At 56.5% G+C, this 20,284-nt stretch overlaps 1 protein-coding gene across 1 annotated transcript; it reads right to left on the bottom strand.

The window, feature by feature from the left end:
• Positions 1-8,106: 8,106 nt before the first annotated feature.
• On the bottom strand, positions 8,107-19,229 carry POFUT2 (protein O-fucosyltransferase 2). The gene is made up of 9 exons (XM_081235485.1): positions 18,994-19,229; positions 17,393-17,643; positions 15,054-15,198; positions 14,387-14,497; positions 11,889-11,955; positions 10,137-10,262; positions 9,670-9,850; positions 9,394-9,517; positions 8,107-8,390 (listed from the first exon to the last, which is right to left on the bottom strand). The coding sequence occupies exons 1-9, from the start codon at positions 19,122-19,124 to the stop codon at positions 8,237-8,239; spliced, it is 1,290 nt and encodes a 429-aa protein (XP_081091611.1). The 5' UTR covers positions 19,125-19,229; the 3' UTR covers positions 8,107-8,236.
• Positions 19,230-20,284: the final 1,055 nt, after the last annotated feature.

Here is a 20,284-nt window from a genome sequence, read left to right as displayed (position 1 = left end):
TTAATATTGAGCTGTATGAGCTGTTTATATATTTTGGAGATTAATCCTTTGTCTGTTGATTCGTTTCCAAATATTTTCTCCCAATCTGAGGGTTGTCTTTTTGTCTTGTTTGTAGTTTCCTTTGCTGTGCAAAAGGTTTTAAGTTTCATTAGGTCCCATTTGTTTATTTTTGATTTTATTTCCATTACTCTAGGAGGTGGATCAAAAAAGATATTGCTGTGATTTATGTCAGAGTGTGTTCTTCCTATGTTTTCCTTTAAGAGTTTTATAGTGTCCAGTCTTACATTTAGGTCTCTAATCCATTTTGAGTTTATTTTTGTGTATGGTGTTAGGGAGTGTTATAATTTCATTTTTTTACATGTAGCTGTCTAGTTTTCCCAGCACCACTTATTGAAGAGACTGTCTTTTCTCCAGTGTATATCCTTGCCTCCTTTGTCATAGATTAGTTGACCATAGGTGTGTGGGTTTATCTCTGGGCTTTCTATCCTGTTCCATTGATGTATATTTACGTTTTTGTGCTAGTACCATATTGTCTTGATTACTGTAGCTTTGTAGTATAGTCTGAAGTCAGGGCGTCTGATTCCTCCAGCTCTGTTTTTTTCCCTCAAGACCGCTTTGGCTATTCGGGGTCTTTTGTGTCTCCATACAAATTTTAAGATTTTTGTTCTAGTTCTGTAAAAAATGCCACTGGTAATTTGATAGGGATTGCATTGAATCTGTAGATTGCTTTAGGTAGTATAGTCATTTATACAATATTGATTTTTCCAATCCAAGAACATGATATATCTCTCCATCTATTTGTATCATCTTTAATTTCTTTCATCAGTGTCTTATAGTTTTCTGCATACAGGTCTTTTGTCTCCCTAGGTAGGTTTATTCCTAGGCATTTTATTCTTTTTGTTGCAATGGTAAATGGGAGTGTTTCCTTAATTTCTCTTTCAGATTTTTCATCATTAGTCTATAGGAATGCAAGAGATTTCTGTGCATTAATTTTGTATCCTGCAACTTTACTAAATTCATTGATTAGCTCTAGTAGCTTTCTGGTGGCATCTTTAGGATTTTCTATATATAGTATCATGTCATCTGCAAACAGTGATAGTTTTACTTCTTCTTTTCTAATTTGTATTCCTTTTATTTCTTTTTCTTCTCTGATTGCTGTGGCTAGGATTTCCAAAACTATGTTGAATAATAGTGGTGAAAGTGGACATCCTTGTCTTCTTCCTGATCTTAGAGGAAATGCATTCAGTTTTTCACCATTGAGAATGATGTTTGCTGTGGGTTTGTCGTATACAGCCTTTATTATGTTGAGGTAGGTTCCTTCTATGCCCACTTTCTGGAGAGTTTTTTTTTTTATCATAAATGGGTGTTGAATTTTTTCAAATGCTTTCTCTGCATCTATTGAGATGATCATATGTTTTTTCTGCTTCAATTTGTTAATATGGTGTATCACATTGACTGACTTGCATATATTGAAGAATCCTTGCATCCCTGGGATAAATCCCACTTGATCATGGTGTATGAGCCTTTTAATGTGCTGTTGGATTCTGTTTGGTAGTATTTTGTTGAGGATTTTTGCATCTATATTCATCAGTGATATTGGTCTGTAATTTTCTTTTTTTGTAGTATCTTTGTCTGGTTTTGGTATCAGGGTAATGGCCTCATAGAATGAGTTTGGGAGTGTTCCTTCTTCTGCAATTTTTTGGAAGAGTTTGAGAAGGATGGGTGTTAGCTCTTCCCTAAATGTTTGATTGAATTCACCTGTGAAGTCATCTGGTCCTGGACTTTTGTTTGTTGGAAGATTTTTAATCACAGTTTCAATTTCATTACTTGTGATTGGTCTGTTCATATTTTCTATTTCATCCTGGTTCAGTCTTGGGAGGTTGTAGCTTTCTAAGAATTTGTCCATTTCTTCCAGGTTGTCCATTTTATTGGCATAGAGTTGCTTGTAGTAGTCTCTTAGGATGCTTTGTATTTCTGCGGTGTCTGTTGTAACTTCTCCTTTTTCATTTCTAATTTTATTGATTTGAGTCCTCTCCTTTTTCTTGATGAGTCTGGCTAATGGTTTATCAATTTTATCTTCTCAAAGCACAAGCTTTTAGTTTTATCGATCTTTGCTATTGTTTTGTTTCTATTTCATTTATTTCTGCTCTGATCTTTATGATTTCTTTCTTTCTACTAACTTCGGGTTTTGTTTGTTCTTCTTTCTCTAGTTCCTTTAGGTGTAAGGTTAGATTGCTTGTTTGAGATGTTTGTTGTTTCTTGAGGTAGCATTGTATTGCTATAAACTTTCCTCTTAGAACTACTTTTGCTGCAATCCATAGGTTGTGGATCGTCGTGTTTTCATTGTCATTTGTCTCTAGGTATTTTTTGATTTCCTCTTTGATTTCTTCAGTGATCGCTTTGTTATTTAGTAACTTATTGTTTAACCTCCATGTGTTTGTGTTTTTTATGTTTTTTTTCCCTGTAACTGATTTCTAATCTCATAGCGTTGTGGTCAGAAAAGATGCTTGATATGATTTCAATTTTCTTAAATTTACTGAGGCTTGATTTGTGACCCAAGATGTGATCTATCCTGGAGAATGTTCCATGCGCACTTGAGAAGAAAGTGTAATCTGCTGTTTTTGGATGGAATGTCCTAAAAATATCAATTAAATCTATCTGGTCTATTGTGCCATTTAAAGCTTGTGTTTCCTTATTAATTTTCTGTTTGGATGATCTGTCCATTGGTGTTGTGGGGTGTTAAAGTCCCCCATTATTATTGTGTTACTATCGATTTCCTATTTTAGAGCTGTTAGCAGTTGCCTTATGTATTGAGGTGCTCCTATGTTGGGTGCATATATATTTATAATTGTTATATCTTCTTGGATTGATCGCTTGATCATTATGCAGTATCCTTCCTTGTCTCTTATAACATTCTTTATTTTAAAGTCTATTTTATCTGATATGAGAATTGCTACTCCGGCTTTCTTATGATTTCCATTTGCATGGAATATCTTTTTCCATCCCCTCACTTTCAGTCTGTATGTGTCCCTAGGTCTGAAGTGGGTCTCTTGTAGACAGCAATATATATGGGTCTTGTTTTTGTATCCATTCAGCGAGCCTGTGTCTTTTGGTTGGAGCATTTAATCCATTCAGGTTTAAGGTAATGATCTATATATATGTTCCTATTACCATTTCCTTAATTGTTTTGGGTTTGATTTTGTAGGTTCTTTTCTTCTCTTGTGTTTCCTACTTAGAGAAGTTCCTTTAGCATTTTTTGTAAAGCTGGTTTGGTGGTGCTCAATTCTCTTAGCTTTTGCTTGTCTGTAAAGCTTTTGATTTCTCCATGGAATCTGAATGAGATCCTTGCTGGGTAGAGTAATCTTGGTTGTAGGTTCTTCCCTTTCATCACCTTAAATATGTCATGCCACTCCCTTCTGGCTTGTAGAGTTTCTGCTGAGAAATCAGCTGTTAACCTTATGGGAGTTCCCTTGTATGTTATTTGTCATCTTTCCCTTGCTGCTTTCAACAATTTTTCTTTGTCTTTAATTTTGGCCAATTTGATTACTTTGTGCCTCAGCGTGTTTCTCCTTGGGTTTATCCTGTATGGGACTCTCTGCGCTTCCTGGACTTGGGTGGCTGTTTCCTTTCCCATGTTAGGGAAGTTTTCAACTATAATCTCTTCGAATATTTTCTCGGGTCCTTTCTCTCTCTTCTCCTTCTGGCACCTCTATAATGTGAATGTTGTTGTGTTTAATGTTGTCCCAGAGGTCTCTTAGGTTGTCTGCATTTCTTTTCTTTCTTTTTTTTTTTTTTTTGTTTATTCTGTTCTGCAGCAGTGAATTCCACCATTCTCTCTTCCAGGTCACTTATCCGTTCTTCTGCCTCAATTATTCTGCTATTGATTCCTTCTAGTGTATTTTTCATTTCAGTTATTGTATTGTTCATCTCTGTTTGTTTGTTCCTTAATTCTTCTAGGTCTTTGTTAAATATTTCTTCCATCTTCTCGATCTTTGCCTCCATTCTTTTTCCGAGGTCCTGGATCATCTTCACTATCATTATTCTGAGTTCTTTTTCTGGAAGGTTGCCTATCTCCACTTCGTTTAGGTGTTTTTCTGGGGTTTTATCTTGTTCCTTCATCTGGTATATAGCCCTCTCTGCCTTTTCATCTTGTCTATGTTTCTGTGAATGTGGTTTTTGTTCCACAGGCTGCAGGATTGTAGTTCTTGTTGCTTCTGCTGTCTGCCCTCTGGTGGATGAGGTTACCTAAGAGGCTTGTGCAAGGTTCCTGATGGGAGGAACTGGTGGTGTGTAGAGCTGGCTGTTGCTCTGGTGGGCAGAGCTCAGTAAAACTTTAATCTGCTTGTCTGCTGATGGGTGGGACTGGGTTCCCTCCCTGTTGGTTGTTTGGCCTGAGGTGACCCAACACTGGAGCCTACCCGGCCTCTTTGGTGGGGCTAATGGCGGACTCTGGGAAGGCTCACACCAAGGAGTACTTCCCAGAACTTTTGCTGGCAGTGTCCTTGTGCTCATGGTGAGCCACAGCCACCCCCCGCCTCTGCAGGAGACCCTCCAGCACCAGCAGGTAGGTCTGGTTCAGTCTCCTATGGGGTCACTGCTCTTTCCCCTGGGTCCCGATGCGCACACTACTTTGTGTGTGCCCTCCAAGAGTGGAGTCTCTGTTTCCCCCAGTCCTGTCGAAGTCCTGCAATCAAATCCTGCTAGCCTTCAAAGTCTGATTCTCTAGGAATTCCTCCTCCCGTTGCTGGGCCCCCTGGTTGGGAAGCCTGACTTGAGGCTCAGAACCTTCACTCCAGTGGGTGGACTTCTGTGGTATAAGTGTTCTCCAGTTTGTGAGTCACCCACCCAGCAGTTATGGGATTTGATTTTATTGTGATTGTGCCCCTCCTACCATCTCACTGTGGCTTCTCCTTGGTCTTTGGTTGTGGGGTCTCTTTTTTGGTGAGTTCCAGTGTCTTCCTGTCGATGATTGTTCAGCAGTTAGTTGTGCTTTTGGTGTTCTCCCAAGAGGGAGTGAGCGCACGTCCTTCTACTCCGCCATCTTGAGCCAATCTCCTCTGGAAGTCAGTCTTTAAATAACATCTTTGAGTTTTCCAGTCCCTTACCTTCCTTGCTTGGTTGGAAAGGACCAAGTGACTGTCCTGGGTTTCTCTGAGTGCTGGTGACGGTGTTGCAATAGTTAATTGGCTGTGTCATAGCCTCACTGAACGAGGACCTGTCTTAATCACAGAGATGACAGGCAGGCGGGGAGGGACGTGAATATTTATCTCAGGCCGGGCCTCACTGCTTGGTTGAGCTGCCGCCTGCCTTCGAGGTCAGGGGAACAATTTTAGAGCAATAGCGCTGTCTCCTGCCCACGCGCCTGCCTCCCTGACCTTCTCCACAGATGAGGAGATGAATCCCTGAAAGTTCAAACGTCCGGGTTTGACACTTGCCCTTTGTTTTTAAAAGGTTAACGATGAGTGATGAGTGGGTTTGTCAGACGTCAGCTGGAGCAGGACTGAGGGGTCCGGAGGGGGGCGGGGAGGGGCTTTGCTGAGGCCCCTCCTCCCCGTGCGACAGCCCCCAAGTCCTCCAGGAGGGCGGCCGTCAGCCCTGGTCATCTCCCATCTGCTCCTCTCCACCTTCTGACCAGGCACCTCTGGCATCTGGGTCTCCCTCGCCCTCCACCTGCAAAGGTCTGTCTTGGGGCCCCCAGCCTGGCCCGGCCCGTGCTGGGGGTCCCTCCTGTCCCAACACACACACAGCCGCCCAAGCCCACTCCATAGCAGGAAACTTTGCTGATGGCCTCGGGGCTCCGAGACCTTGGGGCTCCCACCACGTTGGGCTGGGACCTGCCCCTCCTTCTCCAGCAAGCTAGGCGGGTGCCCCCTCCAAACTCTGGGCCTAGCAGTGCCGCCCTCCTCTAAGACTCTCCCGCCATGCCAGGCACTGGCTGGTCCTGTGCGCTGGACGTGTTCCCTGACCATCACCTAAGGCCCTGGTCCTCCCTCAAGCAGAGGCCTCCCCAGCGCCCACTCTCCGGACTCCATCAGGACACCCAGGCCCCGGGGCAGAGGGTTGGGGGGTGCTCAGTGCCCACGGGGTGAATGAGGGGTCCGTCTGTGGCCCAGAGGGCACCTCGGGATCACATGGGTGGTCTTACACCAGGTGAAGCTGGGAATGTTCTGTGACCGCTTTCCTAACCTAGACTGCATCGTGATAGCAGCCCCAAACTGGATGGGTGAAGGGCCTTGTGCTGGAAGGCTAGGTCCCCAGGCTGCAGGCTGTCCGCGTCCTCTTCACCACCCTCCGTCCTGGGAGGGCCCGGCCGAGACGCAGGGCTCGCATGGTCCTTCTGGCTCAAGGTCAGCCAGCCAGGTTTGCCCTCCCCCATCCATGTCCCTGTCCCTGTCCAGGCTGTCCTGCGACCGGAGAACCACCGCCCTGACCCCGACAGCTGGACTCACAACAGACCTTGGGCCGGGGAGGCCCACGAGGCCACAGCTCCTACCGTGTCTCTCCATCAGGACGGGGGTGCGATGCCCGGATGCCTCCTCCTCCTCCGGCCCCGCCCACCGTCAGGGTCCCAACCTGCTGCCCCTCCCCCTCGGCCCTTTCACACGACCAAGACCACAGGCCCCGGCCCCCGTCCTTCCAGCAGCTGAGACGCCACCTCCCAACCACCCGCCCCACGTCCGGCGGCCCTGACAGCGTCACCTGGAGCCCGGCTTCCAGGCTGTCCCCCGCTTCTCCCCAGACCCCCCAGCGGCCCCCACCCTCACGGCCCCTTGAGGCTCACCCCTGGCCCCTCCCGCCGCGCCCTGCCCTCTAGGGTGGGGCTTCGCTGGCTGGCCTCTCCCAGCAGGATGCAGCCCCCAGGGAGGCTCCACTGCTGGCCCCTCGGCACCTAGACGACAGCGGTTCTCAAACCTGTAGAACCGCGGGCTCTTCCCAAACAAGCCTGGCGGCCAACGTGCAAAGAACGAAGAGCCGGCAGGGTAGGCGGTGCCAGGCTGGTGCCTCCACGATGCTCACACCTGTAAACACAGACGACGACAACGCAGCTTTTCTTGAAAAGGAAGGTAACGGCCGAGTCCAAATGCTTGGACCAGTGCTCAGCCGAAAGAGAATGCAGGGTGGGAAAAAGCACCGTTTCTAGAAAATGTATTTTATTAATACTTGATGTACAAAGAATAAATATCTCGCAGTTTCACCTGGCACAGCGGTGACACCGCAGGACCCCGCCGTGTGATCAGGGCCTCTCTAGAGCTCAGGAAGGAGCCGCGGGGCGGCCAGGGCCCAGACTCATGGGTTCTGCATGGCTCCCGGCGCCCAGGTTGCCAGTCACCCCAGGTGTTGTAGGAAGTTGGGTGCCTAGTCGGAGGGGACGGGGTGGGCCCCCAGCAGCGCCCTCCCGGTAGCTCCCTCGTGGCGGCCGTGAAGTCCCAGCACAGGGCTCTGCAGACCGGCCTCCGCCCCGCGTGCAGCAGCTGGTCCACAAGGTGCTTTCCGAGGCTGGAGTGACCCCACTCCTCTCAGCCGCACCCCTGCCCTCGCGAGGGAAGCACAGGGGCTTCGAGGACGAGCATCTGGCCACCCCTCGTACTGCTGTGGCCATCACAGACCAGACAGCCTGGACAGCTGGATGGACCCTGCAGACAACTGGCGGGGGCCCCCCGTCCCCGTGAGCACACAAAGCACTGGGACTCGCCAAGGAATGTTCCGATGCTCTGACCCAGGCAGTGGGGGACGGATGGGGCAAGGGCATCACAGGCCCTCAAAGGCCTCAGGCTGGCCCTGTGATGTGGCGGTTCGCCCACCATCCAGCTGGCACGGGGTCCCACGTGGGGAGAAGGGCAGGACCAGGGGCCCTGCTCTGTGGCACTGTGCCCACCACCCGGGACAGGAGCAGCCCAGGCGCCAGGCCTGCCCAACGCTGTGGGAAACCCTCCAGACCAAGGTCAACAAGGACAAGCCAGCACCTCCGAGGCATCATGGTGGCCTCGCTAGCCCCGGAGACACGGTTCTGGATCCGGAGCCAACAACCCACATCCCGGGGAAGTGGTGGTGCTGGGTCACGGCAGACAGGTGGGCCTGGGAAAGGCAGGACAGATGCAACGTGGCTCCGCAGGGCTCCCGGGCCTGAGACTGGAGAGGGGACAGCCTGCTGCCCAGCCGGGGGGTCCCTGCCCCGGCGGCGACACCTGTCCTGAGGGCAGCTGCGAGCCTGCATGTGGGGCGCCCGCGGGCCGGCTCAGTACGCGATCTTCCAGTGCGTGGGCTGCTCGCACGCCTTCTCCTCGTCCCCACAGAACCGGTTGTATGTCGTCTTGGGGTCCAACCCCAGGATTTCTCTCTCCTCGTGAATTCGAAAAGAGAACGTGGAGACCGAGGTGCCGATAAAAAACCTGCTGAGAAACGTGAGGTCACCAGGCTGCGGAGCAAACCCACCAGCCACATCCACCCATGACCCCAGGCGCCTGCCCAGCCCCCCCGGCCCAGTCCCCTCGGCCGGGGCTCCCCGTGGCCCGTCGCCACCAAGCGGCCTGGGCTGTGGCAGCCGCAGGGGCTCGGGTGACAGGTCTCGCACCGGGGGCAGGCTCGGGCCACTGCTAGACCTTGGCTGCTCGGGGCAGGGCTCAGGGCCAAGCTCAACCTGCCACGCGGGCCTTCCCGTGGAGGGGCGGGGCTGCAGCCGGAGGAGGAGGAAACTCCCCTCCAGGGACGGCACCTTGGAACACACGTGCCGGAGGTCTGCTCCCCGTCACCGCCAGGTTTGAGCCCAAGGTGGGTGGGGAAGAGCGAAGCCCCGAACCCCATCCCCCCGCCCCCCACCAGCAGAACCTCGGGGCTGAGGGGCAGGGCCCAGAGCACAGGGCTGGGCTGGGGCTGCTCCCTGCACCCCTGGTGGGGCTGAGTCCGCCCTCAGCCCTCTGCTCAGCCTGGAGGAGGTGTCCCCTGGAACAGGACAGGGCACGCATCTACCTGGTAAACCACACACGCCCCTGCACCCAGCATGTCTGAGGATTCTGGAAGGAGAGGGAAAATCACCTACTCTTCTCTGATTTTCCACTTTACTCCAAGTGCCCGACTCACCCCAGCCCTGCTCTCCCAGCGCCGGTGGGCAGATGAGCCCCAGAGGAACCCTTGAGGCCCGGGCCCAAGTCCCTGTAGGCCGCTTGCCTCCCATGACAAGGACGGGACACTGGGCAGGGTGCCCCGCGGGTGCCCGAGATGTACCTGGGGACCAGGACTCAGGGGTGGGCGGAGCGGGATGGCCCCTCCCCCGAGACAAGACGCGACAGAGGCGAGGCCCCGGGTGAGGCGAGGAGGGCCGAGCTGGGGGTCTGCACGTGAGGACTCGGCCTCCGACACGGGCTAGGTGTGTGCGTGGCGGGAGGGGCCGCTCACCGGGCATGTGCGCAGACCCACTGGTCCACGATGGCGACGCCCCCGTCCTTGTAGAGCTCCAGCTCCTCCCACGTGGGCTCGAACCGCACCATCTCGGGCAGCAGCCTCCGCAGCCCGTCCAGCTCTGCAGGTGCATCAGGGAGGTGATGCGGCCGCGGGAGACATGCGTGTGTGCGCGCTCACACCGCAGGACCACGGGGGGGGGGGGCGAGGAGGACGGAAACACGACCCCTTCCCGTGAACTGTGGGAGAAACAGACGGATGGAAGCCACGTACCCTTCCTGGCAGCATCCGTGGCCACGAACACCTTGTCCAGCTGGTGGGTCTTCATGAGGCTGCGGATCCTCCTCACGGCCCCCTCCAGGCTGGGCACGTCCTCCCTGTGCCCCCAGATGAAGTCCTTCCTCCTCAGGTGGACGCCCAGGTACGGGCCCCCCAGCGAAGAGCCCAGCTTGACCTGGTGGAGGAGGACCAGACGGGCTGGTGACGATCGGGCGGGACGTGGGTGCCTGGTCGGGTCCATCTAGGCACTGATTACTGGCCAACGTCCCTACGTCTGCACCAGGCCAGGGGGCTCCCCGCTGATGAGCAGCATCTCTGGTAATTGGGGCCGTGGGCCCGGCAGCCCTGTGACAGACAAGGGTGCCCCGTTCTGCCCTTTCCTAAATGAGGGGGTTAGTTGTGAGGTGTCTGAAGAGATAAAATGCATCCCCCCCGCCAAGGATTACAGAGGTGGGGTCTACCTTCATCTTGGTCCAGTCCTCCTCAAAGGGGATCCTGTCGGCTGCGTCCGTGGAGTTGAGGTACCTGCTCCGGAACTCGTCCCCCACGGCCCGCAGGTGCTTGGCAAACACCATGCTGCGTCGGGTCTGTGGGTGCAACGGGCCGTGAGCCCCGGCCCCGGGGTCCCCGCCCGTCACCCCTCCCCCCACTGCAGGTGCCCAGGGGGGTCAGGACCCTTCAGGGCTGGCGGGGACCACAGTGCTGTCATGAGGCACAGAACCACCGTGTCCACGTTTTGACACTTCTGCGCTTCTGCAGCAACCTGCCCAGGAGGCACCCAGGTCGCGAGTCCAGGGAGCAGGGTCCCACCTGGGGACCTCTGCCTGCCCAGCCCGCCCACAGGAGGCATCAACGACCCCCAGACAGGGCAGACCCTGAGAGCTGGGGGTCAGGGGCTGCAGAGGGGGCATGACACCCATTTCCCCAGGTGGAGGAAGGACCAGACAGGCTGAGGCTGGTGACGACTGGGGGGGACTTGGGGGGCCTGACTGGGTCCATCTAGGGACCGATTACTGACCAACGCCCTGCAGGGACAGGACAGGACGCGGTCCAGGGCCGGACCTCGCCACGTGCGGAACTGCCCCTCATCGTGAATTAGGTGCAGAGATCACAGAATACCAACTGCATTTTTTTGACAGCAAATACCATGTTTTTCTTTTTCAAATACTAGCTGCCATAAATAATAAACCTGCACCTCAATGAACAGACCTGGGAGCCCCTGCGGCAGAAAATACCATGCCCACCACGTGGAAACGGGTGGGGGGCATGGCCACGGGGCTCTGTCCACACCGTTGGCAGCGCCAAGGTGCAGAGATCCAGGGAAACCGGTTCCTGCACAGGGGCCTCGGGAGAAGCGACACATCCCCTGGGAGCCCCAGGTGAGACGGGGCGCAAATCCCCATGGTGGGGGAGGAGGAGACACCAGGCTGGAAAGTATCTGCCTTGAGGGAGCTCAGGGCTCATTTTTAATTTAAGAAAGCTGTAATTTGCCTAAAAACTTGTACTTCACTTCAGCAATACACAAATGGCTCTTCTAAGATCAGTTTCTGCACAGGTCCCAGGACCCGGGGGAGCGTGGGAGCCGAGTGGGGCAGGCCCCGTGTCCCCTGCAGCCCACCCCCCTGATGCCCCTGGAGGCTCCTTCGCCCGGCAGAGCCCCCGACAGGCCAGGCTGACTTCACCTGGGTCCCCACCTTGCAGCCAAAGGCTCTTCTCAGGGAACGTCTGACGCTTTTGTCAAACTGTGGCACCGGGGCCCCCGTCGGCAGAACCGCGCCTCTTTTCCAAACCAGACGCCTGACAATTAAGCCGTCCCCACCCCCAGGAGGACGGGAGACGCCTCCCGCCCACCTGCCTCACTGTCACTGTCTGTGCGCCCAGAGCCAGCGCTTCCCCGTCAGAGCAGAGCCCGACGCCACTATTAAGGACTCAGGGCACAGAACGCCCCGCCTTTCAACGCTGCGGACACGCGGCCGGAGCTCTAATTCCAGGTTCTGAACGTGTCAGCAGGAAAGGACAGCCGATGCAGCGCAGGAGGGGCCGGGATGCCCCAGCCCGCTGCCTGGAGCACCTCCTTGGCCGGCGGGCCCTCCCCCACGCCTGCTAAGAGCCTCAGCAGTCTAGTCAGCAAGGTGGAAAACAAGAGCTGCTGAGGGTCTCGGGTTTTCCAAGACTGAACACGTGTACAGAGATGCGAGCCGCGCAACACTCACGTCCCAGTACTCCTTCCCTCCATAGTGGTCGTGAAGGAGGTTTTCGGCTCGGTCTAACATCACGGACCTGTTTTTAAACAACAGGAAAAGAAGGTTTTTATGTTCACACGCTCCAGAGAGCACTGTCATGTGGGAGGCCCTGGGCCAGGGAACAATCAGGGACGAACCCTGAGAGGGTCAAACCTTGCTGGGTCGCCTGGGTGCGTCTGGGCAAATCTCTGCTGAGCCTCTCACAGGCAGCTGCCTGCAGAAGCTTTTGATTCTTAAGTGACTCTAAACATGGATGGACTCTCTCCTGTCCCAGCCACTGAACTGGCTGAGCTACCAAGCTCGATTGTGACTCTCAACGCAAAATAACCCACAAGTAAACAAAACATAAAATTAGCAAACAGAACCCAGCAATATATTAAAAGGATGACACACGTGACAAATGGAGTTCACACCAGGAATGCAAAAATGGTTCAGTATTAGAACATCTGTGGCTTAACTCATCATGTTATTGGATAAAGGGCAAAGCCATATAATGATGGCTATCCCAAAGGAACAAAACTCAGTATTTACTCTTATTTTTAAAAATCGCCTTAATGAAACAGACTCCTTATCATGTTTGTATTTCTCCAGCCAAAGCCAGTCCTTTCTTAAAGGAAGGCAACTCCCTCCTTGCAAAGTGAGGGGCAGGAAAGGTGGTCTGCCTGAGCTAATCGAGCAACCTGAGAATCCGCACACATGGAAAGGACCCTCCAGAAACAGGCCACATCTGGGAGGCGGCGGCCTGCGTTTCCCCTGGGGTCTGAGAGCAGCGTGTTCCCTCGGCGGTATACCTGACAGCGTCTTCTGCTGAATATGCTACAAGGCCGCCTGCCCTTTTACTCACTCATCTTTATTTAGCAGCTCTGCCTGTATCTGACCCAGCCCTGTACTGACTGACGTGACCGACGTGCTACACGCACCCGCCTCTCTGTGGTTTGTCTTTCCATTTTAACGCTTTCTATTGATGGACAAGACTTATTAATTTTAACGTAACTGAATGTATCAACCTTCTCTCTCTGGTTAGTGCTTTTCACATCTTGAGTTTTCTGCCTGGTGGGGTTCCCCCCACCCCCGTCCAGCCTCGTGGGTCTCAGCGCCGCCATCTCCCTGCTGTCAAGCCCCCTGCGTCTCTTTTAAACAGAGGGGCCTCTGGGCACAAGTCTGTCCTGGGCTCAGCTCCCCTTACCCACAAATGGGACTCGGAAGAAACGGTCCCACAGCCCAAAGCTGCAGCCAGATCTGCTTTTGAAATGCGAACAGCTGTAAGGCGAGTAACGCGGGGCCCCAGCAAGCGGCGCCCTCAGCCGCCTCATCTCTTGCGTGGAGCTCGGACCCACCGAGCAGAGCACACGTCTGCTGCCTCTGTGGACCCGCGTGCGTGTTGCGGACACGGGCCCGGGGGGAGCCGGCCTGGCGTTCCGGCACACCGGGGCCGGGCTGGGACTGTCTGCACCGTCCCGGGCCCCGGAGAGCACAGGGGGCCTGCCCTGTGCGTGCGCAGGCTCAGGGACACTGAAGGTGGCTACCAGGAGGGGCCCTCTCAGGGTCCCCATGTCCCCAGCAACTCACACCCGCAGGGAACTCCTAGGACACCTGCCTAGAGACCCAGCACGAGCCCCTCCTGAGGAGCTCGCCTGGCGCACCAACCCTGCCACTCACCCGGAAGCCCAGCCCTCCCTGCTGACCCTCTGGTGGCAGGGCGGGCGGGCGGGGCCCATGTGGCTGGTTCTCTGCTTCCAGGAGGAACCGGCCATGCAGACACACTCCCAACACGCGAGGCCAGGAGCAGCCGCCAGGGAGGTGTGTCCAGGAGAGGCCTGAGCTGTTCCTCTGGCCACTCGCAGCTCAGGCTTCGAGGAGGCCGCAAGAGAGGCTGATGTCAGGGGTGGCCCCGAGGGGAAGCACTCCTCGCCCGTGCGGAACCTCCAAGGCCAGCTCCGGGCTGCCGCCCCAGCCCTGGTCGCTCAGTGGTCACTTCAAAGCCCTCCTGGCCCCGCTGGCCCCGCTCTTGTCCCGGCCCTCCCCCTGCCGCAGCCTCACGACCCCACGGCCCTCATCCCCGTCCCTCTCTTACCGCCCGCCCCCCGACCCTACGCCCATCCTCACGCCCTGCTGCGTCCAGCAGGCCCCGGCTTGCCCCACCACCTCCGACGGGATCCACCTCCGGCGGGATCCACCTCCGGCAGGATCCGGGTGTAAATCCGACTCCACCACCCACCAGGGGTGGGACCAGAGACCCCCGTCGTGAGGCTCAAAAGCACAGCCGCTCCGAGCAGCACCGGGAGGAGAACAGCCGCGGCCGCCCCGCCTGGGGGCTCCCCTGGATCCCAGCTGCCGGCCCCCCTGCTCGAGAGGCGGGGGGGGGCGCGGCCGAGGTCTGACCCTGCCGGCAGGACGGGGCACAGGCACACGCGGACACGCTCACACGTGCCCTCGCCCCAGCCGTCCCCCGGGGACCACACACTCACCGTGCGGACGTGTTTCTCAGGAGCACAGGGGCGATGACGGAAGCCGAGCCCTGAACAGACAGACAGGAGACGTGTAAACCCCGCGTCTCTTCATAACCCCAAAACCATCCTCTGGAAAACAAGACCCACGGCACCCGGTTAGTGAGCGGGCAGTGAGTGACGTCTAGACGCACGGCCTGACCTGGATAAACCCAGCTATTAGTTCTCTTAGCTCACAGCTCACTGGTTGTGATCACAGGTGGTGACCTCGTGGAAATCTTTAAAGAAACCACAGACTTCACCTGGTCTGACGAGACCACGGAAGCTCTCTTCAGGAACCTGGACGGTACGGTGACGGGAAAGCAGGGGCGGCCAGAAGGAGCCCGGCGGAACGAACGCTCACGGGCCAGGGCCAGTAACTGTCCTTAAGGCAGCTGTGCTCTCAGGAGCTCCTGAGCTGCTCCAGGTCTAGAACCGGATTACTCTGGTCCCCCGTGCGGGGGGCGCTTTGGGCGGGGCTGGGGAGGACACAGCAGCACTTCCACAGGCAGCTCTTCTGATGGCAGCTCAGTCTGGGGTGACAACGCCGCCACGACCACGTTCAAGTGCATTAAACAACACGGGAAAAGGTACGTGTGTCTCAGCCAGGTATTTCTAAACCAGCCTGAGTCCCCGAACGCGGTGGCACCTGTAATACTCGTGCTTGTCCTGCGAGTAAAGGGGCGGCTCGATGCAGGGCCGGCTGTCGATCTTCTCCTCCCAGGCCCCCTCCTTCCAGCCCTCTGCATAACCTTGCAGGACATAGACCTGGTCGATGAAGGGCCCGCCGGACTCTGCAGGAGACAAGGACCGACAGTAACGGTGACCACAGCACACACCGCGGCGATACAGAGAAGTACCACTGTATTTAACGCCACCGTCTTCCCAAACAGGACTGGAGGAAGCTCATAAAAGCAGAGATGATGGAACAAGTGACCTCGGGACATGGGGGTCCCTCAGGGGATGGGAGGGCCGTCTGGGGTGGGTGTCTAGGAGCCAGCATCTCCTCTGGGCCGCTCAGCGACCCAACCTCTTACAGCATCCGGCCTTGCCTGGGCCCCCTTCTCTTTCCATCCACACCCCGACTTCGCTGTGGGCGGGGCCAGTCCCCACGACAGCCGCAGGCTGCCCTCGCCCTGCCCCTCTCCTCTCCTACAGCTGCCCCCGCCGTGATGCCTGGAGCCCATGGGGGTGCTCCTTCCCCGGGACCACTGAAGAGCTGACCTGCCTGGACCGTCCCCTCCGGGGCTCGTTCTTGACCCCCGTGAGGCCACTCAAACTGCATCTCCCCAAAAAGGATGCCTTCCCAGTCCACGGCCACTGCCCACCACTCCGCACCCCTCCCTGCTTTCTCGTCCTGAGGCTTTGGTCACTGCCACGAGCGCTGCGTGTCCCCGCCCCCAACAGGAGGCCCCGGAGAGCAGGGGCCTGTGTCCCTCCCACCCACTGCTCCTCCCACACCTGGAGCCTCCCAGCCACGACTCGGCGACAAGTGAAGATGTGCTCACAGGTGCAACGACGGAGCGCACTGACGAGACAGCCACAGTGAGTGACCCGGTGTCTCGTCCACACTCTCTCTGGCTTGGGCACGAGGCCCGGGCTCTGGGGCTCCTCCTACGGCGGGGCGGGGGGATGCAACACCGGGGCTGACACGCCGGCCTGGAGGCCTTCGGGGTGTGCCGCCCCATGCCTGTCCCCTCTGCAGCGGTAAACCTGAGCTGGTCAAGGCGGGTCTGCCACCTCCACAGTGTCACCTGGGGACTTGGTCCCCACCCCCACGGCCCGGCCCGAGGGACACGACCTGCAGGGCGGCAGGGATGATAGCCGTCTGCCGTCACTAAGCACCCCTCGTGGCCGAGGCGCCATCACCTCGCGCTGGCAGGTCAGGGGCCGGTCCCCTGGGCGCCAGGGCCCGCGCAGACGAGACCGAGCCTGCTTCCAGGGCCGAGTCGGGTCAGGAAGGCTGCTCCCCAGCCTCCCCAGCAGGAGTGCCTCCCCAGCAGGAGTGCAGACGGCAGCAGGTCGTCCGGTGGCCCTACAGCCACAGCGGAGCCCCACACGGAGAACGTCCCCGCCGGACAGGGTCTGCGGTGTGGTGAGAACAGAACCTGACGAGGAGGACGCGTGGGCCTGGCCTCGGTGGGAGCAGCGACGCTCAGGCCGCCAGGCCCTCGCACAGCAGAAGCGCTAAGGCCGCCACTCAGGAACTGTGACTCACTCTCCCGGGCTGCTCCAGGGATCGGGGCAGAGGTGTCCCTGCCTGTTTACATCTTCTGAATAAAGCACACGTGAGCTCTAAGTACCTTCATTCTAAGAAATCGTCAACTCTTTCCTCTTAAAAACATTAAAAGGAGAAGGTTGACCAAAACCAAATGAGACAGGACGTGTGGTCACACGTCTCCTCCAGCACCCAGCCAACGCCACACACGCAACATGTTTTCCTTCAGGTAAGAACAGCCTGGGGCTTCCTTGGTGGCGCAGTGGTAGAGAGTCCGCCTGCCGATGCAGGGGACACGGGTTCGTGCCCCGGTCCGGGAAGATCCCACATGCCGCGGAGCAGCTGGGCCCGTGAGCCATGGCCGCTGAGCCTGCGCGTCTGGAGCCTGTGCTCCGCAACGGGAGAGGCCACAACAGTGAGAGGCCCGCGTACCGCAAAAAAAAAAAAAAAAAAAAAAAAGAACAGCCTGGCCTGCATAGGGGGAGGCCTGTGGTCCTGCTCCCCCAATCACAGCTCCAGCTCACCAGGTGGCCGGGGTTTTCAGAGGCAAGGGGACACATAGCTCACATGCTTCAGATCTATTTCCCTAGAAAAACTATGGACAGGTCAAAATCGCTGGTAGTGGGGGAAACGGAAGCAGGGCCCCTCCTAGGCCGAGCAAAGGCCCAAGAGGAGACGGCCCAGCTGGCCGAGGTCTCGGGCCTGGCCTGACGTTCACGCCCAGACCAACGCCCGCACAGCCCCAGTTACAGGACCGCCACCTGCCTCACCTGCAATGAACTGCTCATACTCAATGACGGGGATGTTTCTACTGAGACTTGGAAGATCAAAAAAGTCGGACCAGGGAATCCGGACCTGGTGGATGTCAGGGCTCTTCCAGTGGGAGAGACGGCCCCAGGGGGGCAGCACCAACACCCACTCCTCAGTCTTCAGCAGCGTCTTCAGGAGCGAGGCAACTCGGATGTAGACGTCCCTGCGGAGGTTGAAGCCCTCCGGGGGGTTGACATCATACAGAAGATACCTGGCAGGGAGGGCAGGAGAGGGCTTCTTCAGGGCCAGGGCTCTGCACAGAAAACCCAACACCCACGTCCACGGCCTAGCGCCCGCCTCCAGGCACGGTCAGTAGCTTCTGGTCTGTGATGTGGAGGCAGCGGCCCACCCGTTTCTAGGGGACCAGTCACTTAAAGAGCCTGCAAGTAGCAGCAGAAGACATCTCAGCATCCGTTTAACCACCAGCTAATAATTCACAGCTAAGACCAGCAGAGCCTCACAGCCAGAATCTGAGCACTCACCCTCCAGGGGTTCTCAAACTTCTTAGTCTACAGACCCCTGCACACTCTTAACGATTACCGAGGACCCCAAAGGCTACTGTTTATGCGGGTTAAATCGATCGATAACTCCTGATTTAGAATTTAAAGGAAGAACTTTAGAAAAGTATTTATGAATTCCCTTAAAAACAACAAAAATAAACGTATTACCTTTATCATTAGTATTTCCAAATTTCCAAATGAAAAGTAAGTATATTTTTCAAAACAAAAATCATGAGGGACAAGAGCGGCACTGGTTTTAATTTCTGCAAAATCTCTTTTTGGTCTGGTGATTGCTGGATCCTCCCGTCTGCTTCTTCACTCCCTGTGTTATGGTATCACAGGCCAGGTGGTCTCTGGAAAAACTCCACAGTAAACTCTCGAGGGAGTGTGTGCAAAAGGCAGATGATGTCCTGGCCTTTCTACGAAAATGGCCTGGCACCTCAGGGATCCCTGGACACACTTTGAGAACGGCTGCCCTATGTAAAGCAAGACTTCTCTACACAAGCTCCAGGCAGGAGACCTCAGCTTCTGCTATGTCCTCACCGCCCCCTTCTCTGCATCTCCGTTACTGCAAACGAGGCCATGCTGTGATCCCTGGCTTGAGCCTCCAATCCCCCAAGCCTGCCAGGAAGAGGCCCATCTACCATCTTGACATCCCGCGCCCAGCAGTCTGTTTTCGGTCAAGCCCTCAGTAACTGCTGAATGGCACTGACGCTTGTCTCTTATTCCTGAGACTTATCTATGAAACAACCAACGCCTGGATGGGACGGATATTCTCCTGCAGGTAAACAAAGCTGGGCTTTCTTAAGAACCAACCCATTCGAACATCTGATTCGGGGGCTCCTCGAACTCCAGGCAAGGCCCGCATCATGTAACAGGGGGCCCCGGCCTGCCCCCTAACGCGGACCTGCAGCCTGCCCTTCCAGGGGGCTCGCGGCCCCAGGCCAGGGGTCCCGAGAGGCGAGGGGAGACCGAGGCTCCACCGCTCCGCCTCCCGGCCCTCCGAGCCCCGCCTCCCGGTTCGCCGGTCCCTGCCCACCGGCCCAGCCGAGAACGTTTACCGTCTGCGGGACGCCGCCCCCGACAAGATGTCGGCTGCTGACTGGCCGGGCCAGAACTCCTCGCCCGAGGCCGAGGCCGGCGGCCAGGATACCGCCCCGAGCAGCAAGCAGAAGACGCCGAGCGCCGCCATGGCCCCGGGCGGTCACGTACTTCCGGTGGCCGCTCCCCGCCCCGGAAGTGCAGCCCGCCCTCTTGGAGAGCGTCGTGTGTACCACGGCAACGCCACGGGGCCCACCTAGGTCAAGAGTCCTGCTCGATCCCGAGTCGGGGCGTTGCTGCGGTAGAACGGGCGGAGCCGCTGGGGGCCGAGGCGGGGCCCGGCCGAGGGGCGGGGGCGGGACTGATGGGCGGGTGGACTGGGCCGGGATGTGGGCGGGGCCTAGACGGGGGCGGGGCCGCACGGGGTACAGGCTGGGGCGGGGCTGGCGCCGAGGGCGGGGTCACGCGGCGTAGGGCGCAGACTCCTTGACCGGCGGGCCACGCGGGCCTCCGCCTGGGCTCCGCTGCTTCCCCTCGCGCCGGGCGCGCACAGGGTCAGCGTGCGGGCTGCGGAAGAGCAAGCCACAGGACCGACCCCAGGCCCGCACGGCTGGCCAGGTGGGTTACCTGAGTCGCAGATCCGGCAGGCCCACCCGACGGATGGGTCCCAGCGACTCCAGCCAGTGCAGCCACCTTGCCTGTCAGGGCTTCACTCTCTGATGGGGGCACTGGGGGGCCGTATGCAGACCGAAAGCAGCTTCCACACCTGCTCGCTCGCCACAGACCAGGCCTGACCCCAAGGCCCCTACAGCCCCCTGGCCCAGGAAAGACCACCACGGGGGCTCTGGGAAGTCCAGAAGCCTCCAGTGTGCAACCCCCCAGCACCCTGAGTTCCCCTCTCCAGGGACACAAACAAAACCCACATTCCTCCCTTGGACAAGACCGAAGATACCCCCTTACAGACCTACATGTTCTCTCCAGGATGGGTGGCCTGTATGCAACCCCCCAGGAAAGGGAGGGCCTTTCCCTCACCCCTGAGAGCACAGAGGCCTGCAAGGTGGGATTCCCTGCCCGGCCCTCCTCGCCGGGTGCCCACAGCGCTGCAGCCACACCGGGCCACAAGTGGCCAAAGGCAGCTGGCCCCTCTCCATCGCTGCCCAGGAGTGCACTGCCCGCACTCCTGGGCATTTGGGCCATGTCGGAAGAGCAACAGGTATTTTTGTGGGCAAATATTTGCTCTTTTGAAAAGATTTGAATGCAAAGGGATGAAGGATACACTTTTTCTGTTGCTCTGGACCCAAACTGAAGCCA

Source organism: Mesoplodon bidens (assembly GCF_964165515.1).
Source record: "Mesoplodon bidens genome assembly, chromosome: 5".
Lineage (NCBI taxonomy): Eukaryota > Metazoa > Chordata > Mammalia > Artiodactyla > Ziphiidae > Mesoplodon > Mesoplodon bidens.
Note: the sequence above shows the minus strand (reverse complement) of the source record. Positions and strands in the feature narration are given on the sequence as shown.